At 33.1% G+C, this 19,375-nt stretch overlaps 1 protein-coding gene across 4 annotated transcripts in view; it reads right to left on the reverse strand.

Moving 5' to 3' along the window:
* Positions 1-19,375, reverse strand: part of map7d1b (MAP7 domain containing 1b) — a 54,588-nt gene that overhangs the window by 6,160 nt on the left and 29,053 nt on the right. For 2 of the 4 annotated variants that reach the window (XM_073821813.1, XM_073821814.1), the window contains 8 exons: positions 15,422-15,585; positions 14,047-14,155; positions 11,381-11,485; positions 6,937-7,056; positions 5,119-5,261; positions 4,808-4,938; positions 2,282-2,520; positions 1,829-2,111 (listed from right to left, as the gene is read on the reverse strand). In XM_073821813.1, the coding sequence (XP_073677914.1) occupies positions 1,829-2,111; positions 2,282-2,520; positions 4,808-4,938; positions 5,119-5,261; positions 6,937-7,056; positions 11,381-11,485; positions 14,047-14,155; positions 15,422-15,585 (1,294 nt within the window). The remainder of the gene's footprint in view (positions 1-1,828; positions 2,112-2,281; positions 2,521-4,807; positions 4,939-5,118; positions 5,262-6,936; positions 7,057-11,380; positions 11,486-14,046; positions 14,156-15,421; positions 15,586-19,375) is intronic. The other 2 variants (XM_073821815.1, XM_073821816.1) reach the window with 1 other exon arrangement.

Raw genomic sequence — 19,375 nt, forward strand, 5'->3', positions numbered from 1 at the left:
GAAGTCGAAAAAGTCGAAGGAGTAGAAGTAAAAAAAAGTCTAAGTAATGGAAGAAGTCTAAGCAGGAGAAGTTGAAGAAAAAGTGTATGTCGAAGAAGAAGAAGTTGAAAAAGATAAAAAAGCAGAAGTCGAAGAAAAACTCGAAAAAGCCGAAGTTGAAAAAAAGTCAAAGAAAAAATCGAAGAAGCAGAAATAAGAGTCTGTAAAATTATTTAAAAAACCCTTATTCAATAATCACAAACAACTGGAAAAGTCCTGAAAATTCACTATTTAAAAACTACAGAAACTGTCAACAGTGTTATTTTAGTATTTTTGTACTGTTTATTATTACAATTTAAAATAAAATTTTAAATTTGCTTTTCATAAATATATGTATAGTTATTATTATTATTATTTTTTTTTTTTGCTATGTGCTTTTGTCATATTCATTAGGGTTTTATATTATGATCAGTCTTTCCCCCCCAATTTTAGTTTTAACTAGTTAACATTAGTTAATATTTATTTTAGTGGTGGGCCGTTATCGGCGTTAACGTGCTGCGTTAACGTGAGACTCTTATCGTGCGATTAAAAAAATATCGCCGTTAATCTATTCTCAAATTTGGATTGGGAGCTGGGTCTAAACTACGCAAGCTATGATGACTTTTCACCTTGATAGTTTAACGCGGATGTATACCAAAGACTATAAAATATGGTCGCGCGTTTACGTCTCCTCCGCCAAAACACAGACAGGATCGCGTCGTCCTCCATTCATAAAAACCGAATCTACTATAGCGAAATGCCACGTAAATTCATAGTTTTTTGGATTCATAAATCAAATGTTGGTCTGTCACTTAATTCAAATCGCGATATGGACTAGTGTATGTGAAAACTGAAATGCAAAAAGACCGTTTTAATATGAATCCGGTATGTTCCGTTTGCCTAGCTGTATGTATGAATGATGGAGACGAGCTTTTACTACACGCATACTGAAACACACGTGACGCTCCCGCTAATTTTTGGCATTTGCATCTCACATGAACAGATAAACTCAATCTCCCAAACTGCTGTGAGTGTCACTTTTACCGTTTCATTTGAGAAAACTAGCATCATATACTGTATACACAGAAACTTCACGGCAACCTGTCAAAATAAAAGTACGGTGTAACATGAACGTAGAAGTAGTGGAAACGTAGGGGAAACACTGGCTACCATAGATATACATACGTAGATGTATATTTTTATCACACTGTACAACAATAATACTGTTTTTTTTATTACAGTAAGGGCTAAATTTAGGGTTGGGTAGGTGTTGACGTTAAAAAAACACAATCTAATAGGTAGAAAAAATAATTTCATTGTTAGTTAGTTAGTAAACAGTACATCTTATTGAACATAATTTATTTTCATCAACAAATTATCATTGAACAGCTTTATGAGCTTTATGATCCATTCTCAAAGACTTACTTTTAGTCATTATTTGGGTAGCACACATATTCTGAATGCCTTCAGCAGAATTCAAATTAGCCATTTTAATCTAGATTAATTCCAAGATTTAATCTAGATTAATCTAGATTAAAAAAATTAATCTATGCCCACCCCTAATTTATTTACAGTTAGTGCAGTAATTTTAGTGCTAGAACAGACTTATTTCAGTCTTTCATCTAATATTCACATTTTAAGTGGTTTCAGCTTTTCAGTCAACAAAAATGTTTTTTAATAGTTTTAGTTAACGATAATAATGCAGTAATCATTTTAAATGTTCATCAAGTTGACTCTTTTTGTCTAAGTGGGTGGATCGTAGCAAAAGTGGGCTGGTCTTTATGTTGGTTATGCAAAGAAACCAACTAACTTGCTCTTCTGCTCCTGTTCTCGTCTCTCCTGCTCCTCCCTCTCTCTCTGCTCACGGGCCTGACGTCTCTTCTCCGCCAGCACACGGGCCGCCTCCTCAGGATCATTGGTCCCAGCCGTGGGCTTGGCAATCGGAGGGCCAGGCTCAGGAGAGAGCGATCGTGAAGGTGTGGCTACCACATTGGCCGCTTCTGGTGTCGGAGGAGCTGCTGTGATTGGTGCAGAGGGAGTGAGGGGCGTGGCCGGAGCCGACGAGATGGTGATGTCAGGAACATTGGGGGCAGCTAAACAGAAAAAAAAAAACAGGAGAAAAGTCCATCAAGAAGAGTAAAAGCTTACATTTGGTTCACGCATATTAAAGCTGTAAAAGTCCCTGAAAACCATTGAGCCGTCACTCTGATTTATCTGAGAGCAAACGCCTCTCTGCTTCGGTCGTCATGACGATCACACTCACTCTTTGTGTCCTTGGGAGGGTCAGCCTGACGGGGCTCCTTGGTTTCCACGGCGACAGCGGCGACGGCAGGGGGCTGCACGCGGGCGGGAGTCTGAGCCCGTTTAGGCCGGGTCTTGGTGCCAGGAGGAGTCCGGCCTGAAGAGGAGGCCGGTTTGGGGGGCACCGCTGGATTCGGGGAGAGGGGGCGACTCCTGGGCGTCGCAGGTGATGAAGCTCTATTTTTAGCTTTAATATTTGGGCTAAAAAGAGAACAGAATTTAGAACACATCCCAGGATAGACCAAAACAAATTTGGTTTCAACAAATCTGACAAAAAATGTTAATACTTAGTATTTTTACTTGATTTCCATCACATTCTTTTGATAATTTCAATTTAATTTCCTTTTTTCCCCTTTTTTGTTAATTTTGTAAAATTTTGTAATTTATTTATTTTTAACATTACTATTTAGTTTGAATTCATCTGAGTTAAATTTTTTTCATATTTATTGCCAGTTAGTTGCCAAAACATTTCTCATTTTTGTTTAGTTTAGCTTTTTAGTTTAGTTTAGTTTATTTGGGTAATGAAGCTCTGTTTTTAATCTTTGATATTTCAGCTGGTTTCCTAGCAACACTAACAACATTTTATTAAATTTTTTCGCTTTTGTCATTTTTTAATAACTTGTTTTTAAAATGCAAATTTTTAAGTTTTAGTTTTTATTTAATTTTTGTTAAATGAATTTATTTAAAATTAAAATAGTTGATTACAATTCTTTAAAATAATTTTTTATTAAAAATATAAAAATAATATAAAAATCAAGAGAAAAAAGTATGAGGTAACTAAGTATTTTTTTCTAAAATATCTAATATTACAGATATTTGACAGAGCTTCATCACCAAAATAAACTTAACTAAATAAAAAAACTAAGCCAAAATAAACGAAAATGAGAAATGTTGTCTTGGCAATTAACTAAAATAAGTTAAAGTTGAAGCACTAAAATTACTAAATGGCAATACATACCAAAAAACAAACAAACTGAAACTAACATTAATTAAAAATAAATAGTAATATTAAAAATAAATAAATTACAAAATTAATAAAAATGAAAAAAAATGAATATGAAATTAAATTGAAAAATAACCAAAGCACATAACAAAATGAAGGGTTTAAAAAGGTTTTTGAAATGATTTAATATATGCTCTGCAAATTTTTTACAGGTTAAATACTTCAGAGTTGATCATAAACAATTGAATAAATATAAAAAATATAAAAGTAATTTTTAAAAATCAGTTTTGGGTCAAAATGACCTGAGGGACGGATAAGGGGGTTAACGTCAGTTAATATTTAAAATACTTATACATTTATGTAGTTATGATCAACTACGGTTATAAAACTATGGAAACTCTACCAAACAGTGTAATTTTAGTATTTTTATACACTATTATACTCATAATTTTGTTTAATATTTTGAATTAGCTTTATTATATAATTATTTTATTTTATACTTTTTATTATTATTTTTTAATTCGATTACATTTTAATTTCAGTAATTTTGTTATGTGCTTTGGTTAATTTTCACATTTTTTTTGTTAATTTTGTAATTTATTTATTTTTAATATTACTAATAATATTTAGTATTAATTAATGTTAGTTTTAGTTTTTTATTTATTGCTATTTAGTAATTGTAGTGTTTTAACTTAAACTTATTTCAGTTAGTTGTCAAGACATTTCTCATTTTTGTTTAGTTTAGCTTATGTTTTAGTTTATTTTATTTTGGTGAGTAAATTTTTCAGATGGTTTTGTAGTGACACAAAAAATTACTTTGTTACCTCGTATTTTTGTCTTGATTTCCATTTTTATTTAATTTTTTTGTCATTTTGTCATGTGCTTTTGTCATTTAAAAAAAAAAACTTGTTTATATTAATATTCAGGTTTCTAGTTTTTATTTAATTCTTTATTAATTTCCAATGTAGATTTTCAACTAAAATTTTAAATCAAGATTTACTTGGGAATGAAAATAACCTAAGATATTTAGTCTTACTTTCTTGAAAAATGTATCTGTCAGCAGGGTCAGGGTAGACCTATTTTCTCTTCTTTAAAGGATAAACTTTCAATTGTTCAGTATACACTAACTCTAAGATGAATAATAATAATGATGTTTGTCTTAGGAATAATGTGGATTTTGTCACAGCGCTGGAAAATTGGCACCTGTTTAAGAAACTGTGTAAATAAGCAATCAGGCAGGACAAGGATCGGCCATAATAAGAGTACAACCTTAATTCTATAATGGCTAATTAATCACTTTTTCCACAAAGCAACTGAACACAAAGACTTGTAAAAAGCCAACAGCCTGCTAGAAACCCTGCTGAGCTGGATCAGAGCCTCTCTTTGGCTCGTGAGCGCACAGTAATTTAACCTGCTGCAGCTTAAAGTGCATGTGTGTGTGTGTTTGTTTGTGTGTGTGTGAGAGAGAGAGAGAGAGAGAGAGAGAGAGAGAGAGAGAGAGAGAGAGAGAGAGAGAGAGAGAGAGAGAGAGAGAGAGAGAGTCACCTGGCTTCTGTTTTTGTTCTGGTTATGGAGTGGGACTGTCTCTTCTTCTCCACTTTTTCTTTTGACAGAGCACTCTTCTCCTTTTCGTTCTCTCGCTCTTTGTCTTTCTTTTCTTTCTTCTTCTTCTCAAACTAGAAGTGAACAAAGTGATGGGTCAAATCATGACAAACAGGAGTTTATTAAAACCATATTTTTTAACATAATAGACATTAAAAAAATCCAACCACAAGCTTTTGAATGGTAGTGCATATTATCATTTGTATATGAATAATTCTGCATTTGTGAGTGAGATGTTGTGTCTATGCATTTACCGGTGTAGAGTTGCGTCTCTGCTGGCGTTGTGTGATGTCAGGTGTGCTGGCCGAGACCCTCCAGCGTTCAGCGCTGTGCCGGTGAGGATGATGATGGGAGCAGGGCGTCAGAGGAGATACAGACGCAGAGCGGGAACACTGATCTGAGATCAGACAGAGACATGTTTAGAGACACTCGTTGATGTTCAAAAGACTTTTTATATGTTTCTGAAGAAGAAGTCTCTAAAGGTTGCATTTATTAGATCAAAAATACCATAAAAATACAGTATTGTGAAATATTATTACTATTTTAAATAGCAGTTTTCTAATTTTACACATTTTAAAATGCAATTTATTATTATTATCAGTGTTGAAAAAAAATCTTACTAACCCCAAACTTTTGAACAGCAGTCTTCTAGTAAACTACAATATTTTCAGTATACAGTATTTATAATGTGAACATTATGTAAAATTTCTATAAGCATTAAATGATTCTGAAATATGGAGTATAAAAAGCCCCTTGAACAGGGTATAATATATTCCAATCTAATACATGAATTATGTTTTTTTTTTTTTATCATTCTTGACTTATAAACAGCCAAAAGTCAAGGCCTTTATGATTTTTTACACAAAATTGAATAAAAAATGCAAAATAACCATATTTATTTCTAAAATAGTAACTTGACATTATTATTACTTTTGACAGTACTAGTCAGTTTTTGGACAGTAAGATTTTTTTTCTCTTCTGCTCACCAAGCCTGCATTTATTTGATTTAAAGTACAGCAAAAACAGTACAATTTTGAAATATTTTTACCATGTAAAATAAGAGTTTTCTATTTGAATATATTTTAAAATATAACTTATTCATGCGATTTAAAAGCTGAATTTTTAGCATTGTTACTCCAGTCACATGTTCCTTAAGAAATCATTCAAATATTCTCATTTGCTGCTTAAAAACATTTATTATTATTATTATTATGTTGAAAACTGCTGAGTAGGATTTTTTCAGGTTTCTTTGCTAAATAGAACATTCAGAAGAACAGCATTTATCTAAAAGTAGAAATCTTTTGTAACATTATAAATGTATTTATCACTTTTAAACAATTGAAAGCATCCTTGCTAAATAAAAGTATTATTTCTATCATTACTTTTGCCCAAAAAAAAAGATTTCTGAAGGATCGTGTGACACTGAAGCTTTTGAAACACAGGCATAAATTACATTTTAAAATATATATTTAAATAGAAAGCAGTTATTTTAAATAGTAAAAATATTTCAGTGTTTTTGCTGTACTTTGGATCAAATAATGCAGGCTTGGAGAGCAGAAGAGACTTCTTTTAAAAACATTACAAATTTTAATGTAAAAGCGCATGTGTGACCCTGGACCACAAAATCATAAATTGAGATTTTTACATCTGAAAGATTGTTCGAGACAACTATTTGAAAATCTGGAATCTGAGGGTGCAAAAAAAAAAAAAAAAAAAAAAAAATCTATAGTTGCCCAAATGAAGTTCTTAGCAATGCAGATTTATTAATCAAACAGTCAATTTCATCAAATAAAAACAGTACAAACTAAGTGCAAATAAAAAAATAGACAATGTCTGAGAATTAGAATGGCTTCATGTTAAACTGAGGCTAATAAAATGTACATAAACTAGACAGAAATTATTTTTTTTACTAGTTTTATTTCAGCAGACAAGATTAACTGCTTGTTTTCTCTCAGTGTGGTCTGTTTATGGTGTGTGTTTAACTCATTACATGGGTGTGCATGTACTATGTGGTGAGCATAACCATTACCTCAAGCTCCTGACATGTTAAATGCATGTGATGTGTAACTCACGGGGGTCGCTGCTGTTCTGAAGGGTGGCGACGCTTCGGCTGCGAGCCAGAAAGGAAAGGGTGGGTGTCATCAACCTCTCCACGATGCGGCTCTCCCACGGACTCAGACGCAAGCTGCGGGCTGACACAAGAGGGCGCTGTTAGCATCAACACATGTGGACACATACCGCAGGTCACTCTACAAAGGGCCAAAACAAGTGTTCATCCAATCGTCTAGCTGTAACATCCAGTAATAGGGTGTCTGACCAATCAAAGCGGCCATTACTGGAAGCCGAATCCTCTGGCCCTTCGTTGAGTGAACACTGACAGCGATTTCACCATCTAAACATATTTCTAATCCAAATTTAGCGACTGCTGTACTTATTTGCACACACATTCACACACTTTATTTGCTTATTGTCTCATTGTAACTTCAAGGAGGTTGAAGTTTCACTTTAATTAGTGACCTTAACCAGTAGAATTACTCATGCTGGTTAAACCAAGAATGCAGTAACTAAAGTATGTTAGACTTTGATGCTTTATTGCTCAAAGTTTGCTCTTTTTTAAGCTAATCTGTTATGTTTCATTTAAGAATATTTCTCTTTAACTTTTTGTGAGAACTAAAAAATAGACACAAATGAGTCAATCACTAACATATGTGATCCTGGACCACAAAACCAGTCGTAAGGGTCGATTTTTTAAAATTGAGATTTATACATCATCAGGAAGTTGAATAAGCTTTGCATTGCTGTATTGTTTGTTAGGATAGGGCAATCTGAATCTGAGGGTGTAAAAAAAATCTGAAGTTCTTAGCAATGCATATTACTAATCAAAAATTAAGTTTTGATATATTTAGGGTAGGTACAAAATATCTTCATGGAACATGATCTTTACTTATATCCTAATCATTTTGGCATTAAAGAAAAATCTATAATTTTGACCCATAAAATGTATTTTTGGCTATTGCTACAAATATACCCCTGCTACTTAAGATTGATTTTGTGGTCCAGGGTCACATGCTCTCATTAAAAAGTTTGGGGTCAGTAAGAAATTAAGCACTATCTTTAAGACAACTTACAAATATTAATCAGTTTTTAAATGCCAACACTAATAACAATCAGAAATGTTTAGAATGATTTCTAAAGGTGACACTAAAGACTGGAGTATTGATGCTGAAAATTCAGCTTTGCATCACATGAATAAATTCCATTTTAAAATACATTCGAATAGAAACCAGTTATTTTGAATTCTAATATAATTTCATAATTTTACTGTTTGTACTGTTTTTGTTATCAAATAAATTCAGTCCTGATGAGCATAAAAGACTTTTTTCAAAAGCATTTAAAGCTGACCCCAAACTTCTAAAGGGTGGTGTAGATGCCAAAAAAAACCAAAAGACAACTTTGAGTTCATACTGAGATCTTTTGATTGTAGGCTTTAGTATTCTTGGCAAGTTTGACCATGGTTTGAGACTTCATTGAGATCTCTAGGGGAGACAAATCTGAGAAACCCCTTTTGCTTCTGGAGAAACTTGATTTCAATAATACATTTTCTTTCCTGAATGATATAACCACATGTCGAGACAAACATCACTCTAATGTGAGAATAGTTCATGGGTTCAACAGCAGGATAAAACTGGTTTTGTTCTGGGTATTATGGAATGCTGCTGTGTTAATAATCTGAGAAAGCACATTAAAATGATATGTGCACTGTCACACAGATGACTGAATGACAGCTCTCTACAGACATGAGAAAAACAAGTGATGTGACGAAGAAATGAATCTGTGGTCTTGTTTTCTCCCACGCTCCTTTGCTGCAAACACACACATTTTTCCACTCAGGCACAAACAGGCAGAAAACACTCTGAATGTCATATTAGCAATCAAGTAACATTGAAACGATACTGTTTACAAAAACGGACCCTTGTTCTCAATGTGCCAACAAGGTGGTGCTCCGATCTGACACTTCAGCAACACGAGAAAATTTACAACACTTCGTGACGGCTGGTCACTGGCTGTTGCTAGGCAACAGCTGCTTTTTTTTCTCCCCCACTGCGGCAAATTGTGCTGTTGCCTGAACTACTGTAACAGAAGGTTTGATCACGATCTAGGATATAAAGTCTTGCTTATAAACCATCTTCATTCTATATGTTCTAAAAACACATATTTCCAGAAGCTAGCTGCAAATATATACCTCAAACCATATAAGACTACAGCTAAAATATGCTTAACCCAAATATTATGTGTTATATCTCAGAGGAAAAAGTGCATTCTGAGATGAGCGGTCATCTCTAATGACAGGGAAATAAGTACAGACCATGAGCTCCGAGGATACCATGCGGTGCACAATCCTATTATTATGTTGATTTATACACATCTGCATAGCCATGGTTTTGCTGACTTATCATTGGTATGTTCTGCTGCATGTGGATGTCAGCATTCAAGAAAACCCATTATATCCATGGACAAGAACTTAAAATAAGGCTATGTTCAGAATAACTAGCATACTTATAGTATTTCTCCAGGTTCTATGCATACTGTGCATAGTGTGTAAATTATGCATATTAAGCATCAAGATAGGACATTAACTCTTGCTGTGTAGGGTATATTAGAGAATACTGATCAAACTGATCTTACATTTTAAATATGATAAATGTTATGTTTCTGAACCATTGTCTTTAATTTGACAGACAAGAATGGATTAAAATGTGTAAAATAACTGTTTTTATTTCCAATGACTAGACACCACTTGGATAAATAAACATGTACTGATAAAAATATAGCATGGTAATGTGTGCTATAATACTAAAATATTCTGGCAGTGTTTTTGATTTTGTTTTTTGCATGTGTAATTTTTTGTTTGTTTTTGTACATAAACTACTGGTCAAAAGTTTTTTCACATTTTTTTGGATGAAATTAATACATTTATTCAGCAAGGATGCATTAAACCGATCAAAAGTGATAGTAAAGACATTTCTAATTTGACATAATAATAATTCCAAATACTTTCTGCTCCTTTTAAATTTCTTTTCATCAAGAAAACCTGAAATATATATATATCACAGAAATAAATAAAAATTTTAAATCAATTAAAATGAAAAAAAAAAAAAAAAAAAAAAAAAATATATATATATATATATATATATTTATTTTAAATTGCAATAATATTTTACAATAATACTGTTTCATAGTAATCTTAATCAAATAAATGCAGCCTTGGTGAGCATAAGTTATTTTGAAAGCATTTTAAATAAATTATACCAAGCCTAAAATACAGCAAAAACAGTACAATTTTGAAATATTTTTACAATTTAAAATAACAGTTTTCTGTTTGAATATATTTTAAAATGTAATTTATTCCTGTGATTTCAAAGCTGAATTTTAAGAATCATTACTTCAGTCACATGATCCTTCAGAAATTATTCTAATATTCTGATTTGCTGCTCCAAAAACTTTATTATTATTATTATTATTATTATTATTATTATGTTGAAAGTAGAATTTTTCAGGTTTCTTTGATGAATAGAAAGTTCAGAAGAACAGCATTTATCTGAAATATAAATATTTTGTAAAATTATAATTGTCAATGAAAAACTGAAAATATAGCTTTGATCACAGGAATACATTACATTTTAAATATATTAAAAATGAAAACAGTTATTTTAAATAGGCTAGTAAAAATACCAAATAAATGCAGGCTTTGTGAGCATATGAGAATTCTTTAAAACACATTAAAATCTTACTGTGCCAAAACTTTTGACTGGTAATCTATGTGTGTATATATATAAAGACATGTTAAAATCACCAGAAGCTGTTAAGTTAATAAATTTTGTTACATTTTCATCCTTAGAATACAGTTTATAATGAGCAATATACAGATATACAGTCAGCACTCAGAAGTATGCAAGATTTCATTCTGAACACAGCCAGATAGATTTCTCAACATCACTTATTCAAATTAATTGATCAACCAATTAAAATGATTAAGATCACATTAAAGCAGCATTATCAGTCCATTGTTTTATCACTGATCAACAATCAGCCTTTCAAATCACACACTTCAGATAAAAACCAACCACCAGCACCACGACCCACACCAAAGACTGAAAGTGATGATGGGAACACAAAAAGAAAAAAGAAATTGAAATAAAAATAGATATTTCCACCACTGGACCACAGATAAATAATCATCACAGACTATGATGCAACAATGTATGCACTGATCAAAAAGTGCACAGAAAAAGAGATTACCCACGATGCAACACAAGAACGAGGGGGTTGTGGGGTGGGGAAGTGAATAAGAAAAGGTGTGAGAATGACCATCGATCACCAGGCACAGGCACAGGCAAGCAGGCCACCAGAAATGAGCAAATCAAAAGTAGTTGATGAGAAACACAACTGAAGAACCAAAAACCAGACGAGGGAGGGATTTTTGGAGGTGAAACGCGGGAGCCGCTCCGTTCTTACTTCTGCAGGGCGAGTTCCAGAGCGTGGCCGAGGACTTGGACAGCCTGTTGTTAATCACAGGCTCCGTCTGCCGCGGCAGGTTGACCGTGGAGGCCGAGCATCTGCCTGCAGAGCGCAACACAGAGAGCAGAGCGTTCATACCGACCCCGTGAGCGACGGTGGAGGGAGGGAGCGCGATACTGGCTTTCCCGAAGGAAGGGTCATGCAGACTTTCAGAGGGAGAGCTGGAGGAGGCGGGTCACTCTTACATCAACTTGTGATCATGTAAGATGATCGTACATTTAAGATGTACATTCAAATCCATTGACACCATTTTTATATGATGACTATCTTTTAAAGGTACAGTACATGAATGCTGACCAAAACACTACCATTCAAAAATTTGGGGGTTGGTAAACGCTTACCAAGACTGCATTTATTTAATCAAAAATACAGTAAAAACTGTACAATTTTGAAATATTATTACAATTTAAAGAACAGTTTTCTATTTGAATACTTTTTAAAATATAATTTTTTTGTGCAATGCAAAGCTGAATTATCAGCATCATTACTCCAGTCTTCAGTGTCACATGAAGATATTATTGTAACATGCTGATTTGCTGCTCAAGAATTATTATTACTATTATCAACGTTGCTCTGCCTAATATTAGTGGAAACTTAAATTTTGTGTACACATCTTTACTGCTATTTTTTATCAATTTAATGCATCCTTGCTAAATAAAAGTATAAATTTCTCAAAAAAAAATAAAAAAAATAATAAGGTTTCTGACCCCGAAAATTTGAATGGTATTGAATATTTAGACATCTACATAAATCAGCACTATCCTACTGAAAAGACCAGCATTATCTTCAGCATGTGTTGTGTTAATGATGATGGTTTCTAGCATGGCATGGCTTCTTAACCAGCTTAACCATAAAAACCAGCACACTAAACTTTTATACTGGTCTGATATCTGGTCTTTTCAACAGGGTAGAACTGTACAAAGTGATCCAACATGACATCACTTCCTGTAACACACTGGTCACTGCAGACACATTATCATATAAAAGAACAGACTTTTTGTCTTTATGTTATAATCAATGTCATATAGTAGACACATCAACGCCCATCACTGATAGTTCACCCAAAAATAAAAATTCTGTTATCGTATAAAACCTGTATGACTTACTTTCTTCCGTGTACCATAAAACAATTGTTTGGAGAAACGTCTCAGTGTACTTTTGTCCATACAATGAAAGTCAATGGTCACCAGAATACATGATTGCAGAATTTTCGCTTTTGGGTGGACTTTTTCCTTTTAAAATCCCATATATTTTAAGCTCTTTGGTCAAATAATATAGAAAACAAATCACACCTTAACAAGAGAAACAGTTGAAGTCAAAAGTTTACATACACCTTGCAGAATCTGCAAAATTTTCATTGTTTTAGAAAAATGAGAGGGATCATACAAAATGCTTGTTATTTTTTATTTAGTACTGACCTAGTGATAGTTTAGTGATAGCTGTTGATAATGAGTGCCTTGTTTGTCCTGAACAGTTAAACTGCATTTTTGTATTATATATATTTAGGCAAAATAAAATAAAAATTACACATTTTTATTCTGTTCAAAAGTTTTCACCCCCGGCTCTTAATGCATCGTGTTTCCTTCTGGAGCATCAGTGAGCGTTTGAACCTTCTGTAATAGTTGCATATGAGTCCCTCAGTTGTCCTCAGTGTGAAAAGATGGATCTCAAAATCATACAGTCATTGTTGGAAAGGGTTCAAATACACAAACATGCTGGAAAACCAAAGAATCTTTGGGACCTGAAGGACTTTTCTGAAGAGATCAGCAAGCAGTTTAACTGTTTAGGACAAACAAGGGACTAATGAACAACTATCACTAAAAAAACAAACAAAAAAAAAACAGCTGTGGATCATTCAGGTAACAACACAGTATTAAGAATCAAGTGTATGTAAACTTTTGAACAGTGTCATTTTTCTAAACTCCACTATTATTTTCTTTTGTGGACTATATGTAAACATATTTTATGTCTTATTCATCTTATTCAGGTTAGTACTAAATAAAAAATTATGTATGCATTAATGCATTTTGTATGATCCCTCTTATTTTGGTAAAACAACTAACATTTTGCAGTTTCTACAAGGTGTGTGTAAACTTTTGACTTCAACTGTATTATCACAGTCCTCTACCTACATATACCCAGCACAGCTACTACAACACCAGACAAAAACAATTTGATTTTAAATGGTTTTAAAGAATAAGAAACATACAAAAACCAAATCAAACAAAAATAAAGCATATAAATGATGTTGATGCCAATGATTAGCTAGTTTTGTGGTGGCGAAACCATCATACGATGGTTTTCTTCCCTTACGCTTGATGTCAAGATGAACTTAAAGCGGGCCAACAAAATCATAACCAGAGGATGACACCTATTAACCATCCACAGAAATAAAATATCCGCTTTAAAGACAAACTGACTGCTTAAACTCATCCATATGGACACAGAACAAACACTGCTGAAGTCAAATACATAAGACATTCGTTTCCAAGTTTATATCAGATTCTATTTAAGTTCCTGAGCATAGTTCTAGAAGGTAAAGATAAGTCTAGAGCTTATTTTAAAGTTGTATGTGGCTGTAAAGATTGATTAATGACACTTACTTTCTCTGCGGGAAGTCTGGTTCAAGCCGCCAGCCCATGACCACCTCTGCTGACGGATCTCAGCCCACGTTTTTTTGGTTGACCTCTTTATGGCAGATTCATACCTCTCCTGCAGAGAAAAAGATGATCAAAAAACCACTTGTGGTTCATTTTCCATCCTAATAAGATTCTGAATCACTTACATACTGTACCTGGTGCAGGAATTAATTTGAAGTTCATCAAATTTTAACTATACGCATAATTAATTTGACAACTAGATTCACACCAAGGTTTGCGGTCAGTTAGATTTTATGTTTTCGAAGTCTCTCTTTTGTAAGTCTCGCCAAGTCTCCAATTATTTCCCGAAAAATACATATTACAAAATGCCTGTTTTCTATTTAAATATATTCCCGCCCATCAAAGCAAATTTTCAGCATCATTACTCCAGTTTTAAGTGTCACATGATCCTTCAGAAAACTTTGCTGAGTTGCTGTTCAAGAAACATTGGATCCTTGCTGAATATAATTACTTTCTTAAGCAAAAAAAATCTTACTGACCACAAACTTTTGAATGGATATTGTGAATTTTGTATGAATATTGTTTCACAATTTGAAACTTATATGCTTTTTTTTTTTTTTAAATATTTAAATAAATTATTTATACATCGAAGCAGTATAAGTAGTAAATAAAATAAAAAAAAGATATTTAGGCAAAATAAGAAAAATGTATACATCTTCATTCCATTCAAACGTTTTCACCCAGAAGGTTCATATGCTCACTGATGCTCCAGAAGAAAAGCATTAAGAGCCGGTCTTAATGCTTTTCTTCTGGAGCATCAGTGAGCATTTGAACCTTCTGTAATAGTTGTGAATTTTGTATGAATATTGTTTCACAATTTGAAACTTATATGCTTTTTTAACTTGAAAATTATTTATACATCGAATCTTTATAATATACAGACCTTTCTTCGATATTTTGTCATGCTCAGAGTATTTGGTATTAGCCTAAATAAAATAAAATTAATACCATAAGGCAGTGTCGATGGTAACATATTAAACTGTAAAATGTCTGTAAAAAGCAATGTTTACAGTTCAGATACAGGTTTTCACAAAAACAAAGAAGTTTTTTTAATTATGTCAAAAGTATGAATTAATATATTATATATATTTTTTTATATTAAATAAAAAATGGAAATGCAAATTTGTTTGCCAGCAGGTGGCGCTTTCGGAACAGCAGAAATATATTGGTTTACTTGGTAACTGCAAATTTAAGACCTCTTGAAATCATAATTAAGACTTTCTTGTACCATTTAATACTTTTTTATGGCCTTAAATTTGATACAACTACAATTAATTAACAGTTTGTTTGCAACTAGTAGCACACGGTGTCTCCATACCTTGTTCTTCTCTAGTTTCTGTCTCTGTTTTTCCTCCAGTAGAGCTCTTCGTTTCTCCGCCTTCAGTCGCTGTTCCTCTAACTTCCTTCTGCGGTCCTCCAACTGGCTCTCGCGTAGACGCCGTGCCTTCTCCTCCTTCTCCAACCACTGAGCTTTCTTGGCCGCTGAAAGGAACAGAAAGGAGTTTTTGAGTGATGCTGCCTACTCTTTCTTTTGACATTTTCTGTTCTCAATTACATTTCATCCGAAAGAGTCGTTCAACCAGAAATGAAAATTTGCTGAAATTTTCTCACCCTCAGGCCATCCAGGATGTAGATGAGTTTGTTTCTTTATCAGAACAGATTTGGAAAAATTCTGGCATACTTTTTTAAGTCTCTTGGACTGTTTTGGCTTGTAAACAAAGTTTGATGTGTGCATTTTATTCTCCTGATTCAGATTTAACAACTTGAGAAAGCAATATTATGGATAGTGGACTCAATATTTTATTTTGGTCTTAATGATGGATTTGTTTTTTACAAACACACAGCTTTCTGCTTTAAGAGATGTTCGACTGAAGTCATGTGGATTATTGTGATGTTTTTATTAGCTGTTTGGACTCTTATTTTAATGGCACCCATTCAATGCAGAGGATCCATTAGTGAGCAAGTGATGCAATGATACATTTCTTCAAATGTGCTCCCATCAAAAAACAAACTTATCTACATCTTGGATGACACGGGGGTGAGTAAAATCTTCAGCAAATTTTCATTTTTTACTTTTTTACTGTTTGTCTAAGTGTCTTTCCCTCATATGTTACTCTTAAAATTCCTCAGGAGAAATAAAAATAGACACAAATAAGATTATAAACAACTTTGACTTTTGATTTCAGACTCTGGTCTGAGCAAATCTGAGTATATTCAAAGGCATTGAGATGTTTTCTGAAAACCCGAGACACATGTGAGGTCTTTTTCTCATAAGAAAAATCTGAAAAGCAGGAAGCTTCAGCAAAAGTCTCAATTTAGCAAAAAACTCATTACTATCTGACAGAAATAAATGGAATATTCAAAATATCTTACATGTGAATTTCCTGTCTTTAATCAGAACTGATTGTTTCACGTTCATTAAACATTAATAATTGCAATCACAACCGTTGATTTACTTCCACTGAGAACTGAATTTGTATATTTATAAAAATTCAGTGCTTGAGGGAAACTGCTAATAAAACAGCATTTTTCTCTCATGTGGGTTCAGTCGTTTCACTTCAAAAACAATTAAAAACCAATCAAAGCTCTTTTATTTTAAACCCCAAGCAAGCTGTGCGGCAGCTGGATGCATTCTGCTCACAGGCCCGGTTTAAGGAACACACGAGACATCACACTGTGGAATTTCCTGTTTTTCAGTCCCTCAACCATAACTAAGTCTACACACACACAACAGTCCAGATGGGATTTGAGTTGAGGAATACAAACACAGAGGAACTGCTCCCATTCACAACATTGCTTTAGATCCATGTGGGGCGACCCAGTGTATTTACTTTACCCCGTTTCATTTCAAAGGCACATCCGCTTTATACCACAGGAAATGCAGTGACTCAATAATGAGATGAGCTGTGACTGTTTGAGAAGCACTTAAGTTTACTGAATACAAACCAGGCGAAAAATCTGAACAGAAAAAAGGGCCTGCATTGTGTCCAGTTAAGTAAACAGACCAGCTAAGTAATGCCATTTATTTATATGGCAATATACAGTTGAGGTCAAAAGTTTACATACACCTTGTTGTTACCTGAATGATACAGAGCTGTTTTTTTTTTTAGTGATAGTTGTTCATGAGTCCCTTGTTTGTCCTTAACAGTTAAATTGCCAGCTGTACTTCAGAAAAATCCTTAAGGTCCTACAAATTCCTTGGTTTTTCAGCATTTGTGTGTATTTGAACCCTTTCCAACAATGACTGAGGGGTGAAAACTTTTGAACAGAATGAAGATGTGTACGTTTTTCTTATTTTGCCTAAACATTGTATGTTTTTTTCATTTAGTACTGCCCTTCAGAAGTTACAGAAGATACTCCTAGAAGACAAAATAAGTAAAATTCACCCTGACCTTTAAATTCAAAAGTTTTCACCCCCAGCTCCTAATGCATCGTTTCCTTCTGCAGCATCAGTGAGCATTTGAACCTTCTGTAATAGTTGCATATGAGTCCCTCAGTTGTCCTTAGTGTGAAAAAGATGGATCTCAAAAATCACACAGTGGATTTAATTAAAAAATTCATAAAGAATTTGTGGGACCTGAAGGATTTTTCTAAAGAACAGCGTGCAGTTTAACTGTTCAGTTTATCACTAAAGAAAAAAAAAACACAGCTGTGTATCAATCAGGTAACAACATAGTATTAAGAATCAAGTGTATGTAAACTTTTGAACAGGGTCATAAATTCAACTATTATTTCCCCTTTTGGATGTATATGTGAACGTCTTTTATGTGAAATATCTAATTCTGGTCAGTACAAAATAAAAAATAACATACATTTTTATGATCCCTCTTATTTTGGCAAAATAATTAACATTTTGCAGATTCTGCAAGGTGTATGTAAACTTTTGACCTCAACTGTATATTTATATATATTCACATTGCTTTTATATAGTTCTTCACTACATAAAAATACTGCAAAATGTCAGTTGCATAAAAATTACTTTTAGCATTAACTTAAATAGTCTCTTATGTTGCCTAATTATGTTGTGTTATACTATATAGCTTTATAAAATATTACAAAATTTCAGATTTATCACTTTAACATTAACTTAAATCATATATAGACTGTTAAAAACTGTGTAGCAGAGTTGTAGTCTGTGCACTAAATATTGTGTAATTCTGACTTTCTCTTAATCCAATTACATAAAACCCTTCAATCCTTAATAAATTATATAACAATTCTGTTTTATATCCTTCAAAGTAAGATGATCTCAGCCTTTCTCACTTTAAACCACTGGGTCTCAGCTTCAGTGAACCGCTTCTGAGCTAAACAGCACTTGCTAATCCTATTAGTTTCATACAATATGCTATATGACAGTGCGACTGCGCTGAAAAACTGATTTTATTCTCCACGCAATTCAGCGAAGCAGCAATCCGGCATTACAACGCCTGCTTCGTTCTAACAGCTAAGCCAGGTTTAGGTCTTTGTATGCACAGCATTTGTCAAGATATTTGGTCTCAAGCTACAATAAACCCTTTATGTAAAGTCTGCTCCTGACTTGTCGAACTGATAAACAGCTGGACAGCCAGAAACTATGGTTTATCTGCGTCTGTACAGCTGAAAGTAAGCTGATAGCCAAGCAGGCTAATCATGCTAATGGCAAACGTAATTACAGCTAATCTGAGAGAGAGAGGCATGGATAAATGAACTGTAATGATGGCACGTTTTTCACTCCGTGCCTGCAGGGAACTATCAGATAGTTAAAAGTAGAGAATATGAGACACATGCATTGATTTATGAAGTCTGGTGCACATGGAAATGATAAAATATGCATGTATTTTATGATCATTTGTCCAATGGAACGGCCTGTTTTTTATGTAGTACTGCAAAAGCTGTTAAAAAACATTTTTTTTTAATTTACTTGTATTATATATACATTACCAGTCAAATGTTTTTGAACAGTAAGATTTGTAATGTTTTTTTTTAAGAATTAAATTGTATTTGTAAATTGTAAAAATACAACAAAAGCAGTAATATTGTGAAAAAATTTTTACTATTTAAAATAACTGCTTTCTATTTGAATATATTTTAAAATGTTAATACATTTTTGAGCAGCAAATCAGAATATTAGAATGATTTCTGAAGGATCATGTGACATTTAAGACTGGAGTACTGATGCCAAAAATTCAGCTTTGAAATCACAGGAATAAATTACATTTTAAAATCTATTTAAATAGAAAACAGTTGTTTTAAATAGTAAAAATATATCAAATTTTTACCGTTTTTGCTGTAC

Source organism: Garra rufa, chromosome 17, assembly GCF_049309525.1.
Source record: "Garra rufa chromosome 17, GarRuf1.0, whole genome shotgun sequence".
In the NCBI taxonomy this organism is placed as follows: domain Eukaryota; kingdom Metazoa; phylum Chordata; class Actinopteri; order Cypriniformes; family Cyprinidae; genus Garra; species Garra rufa.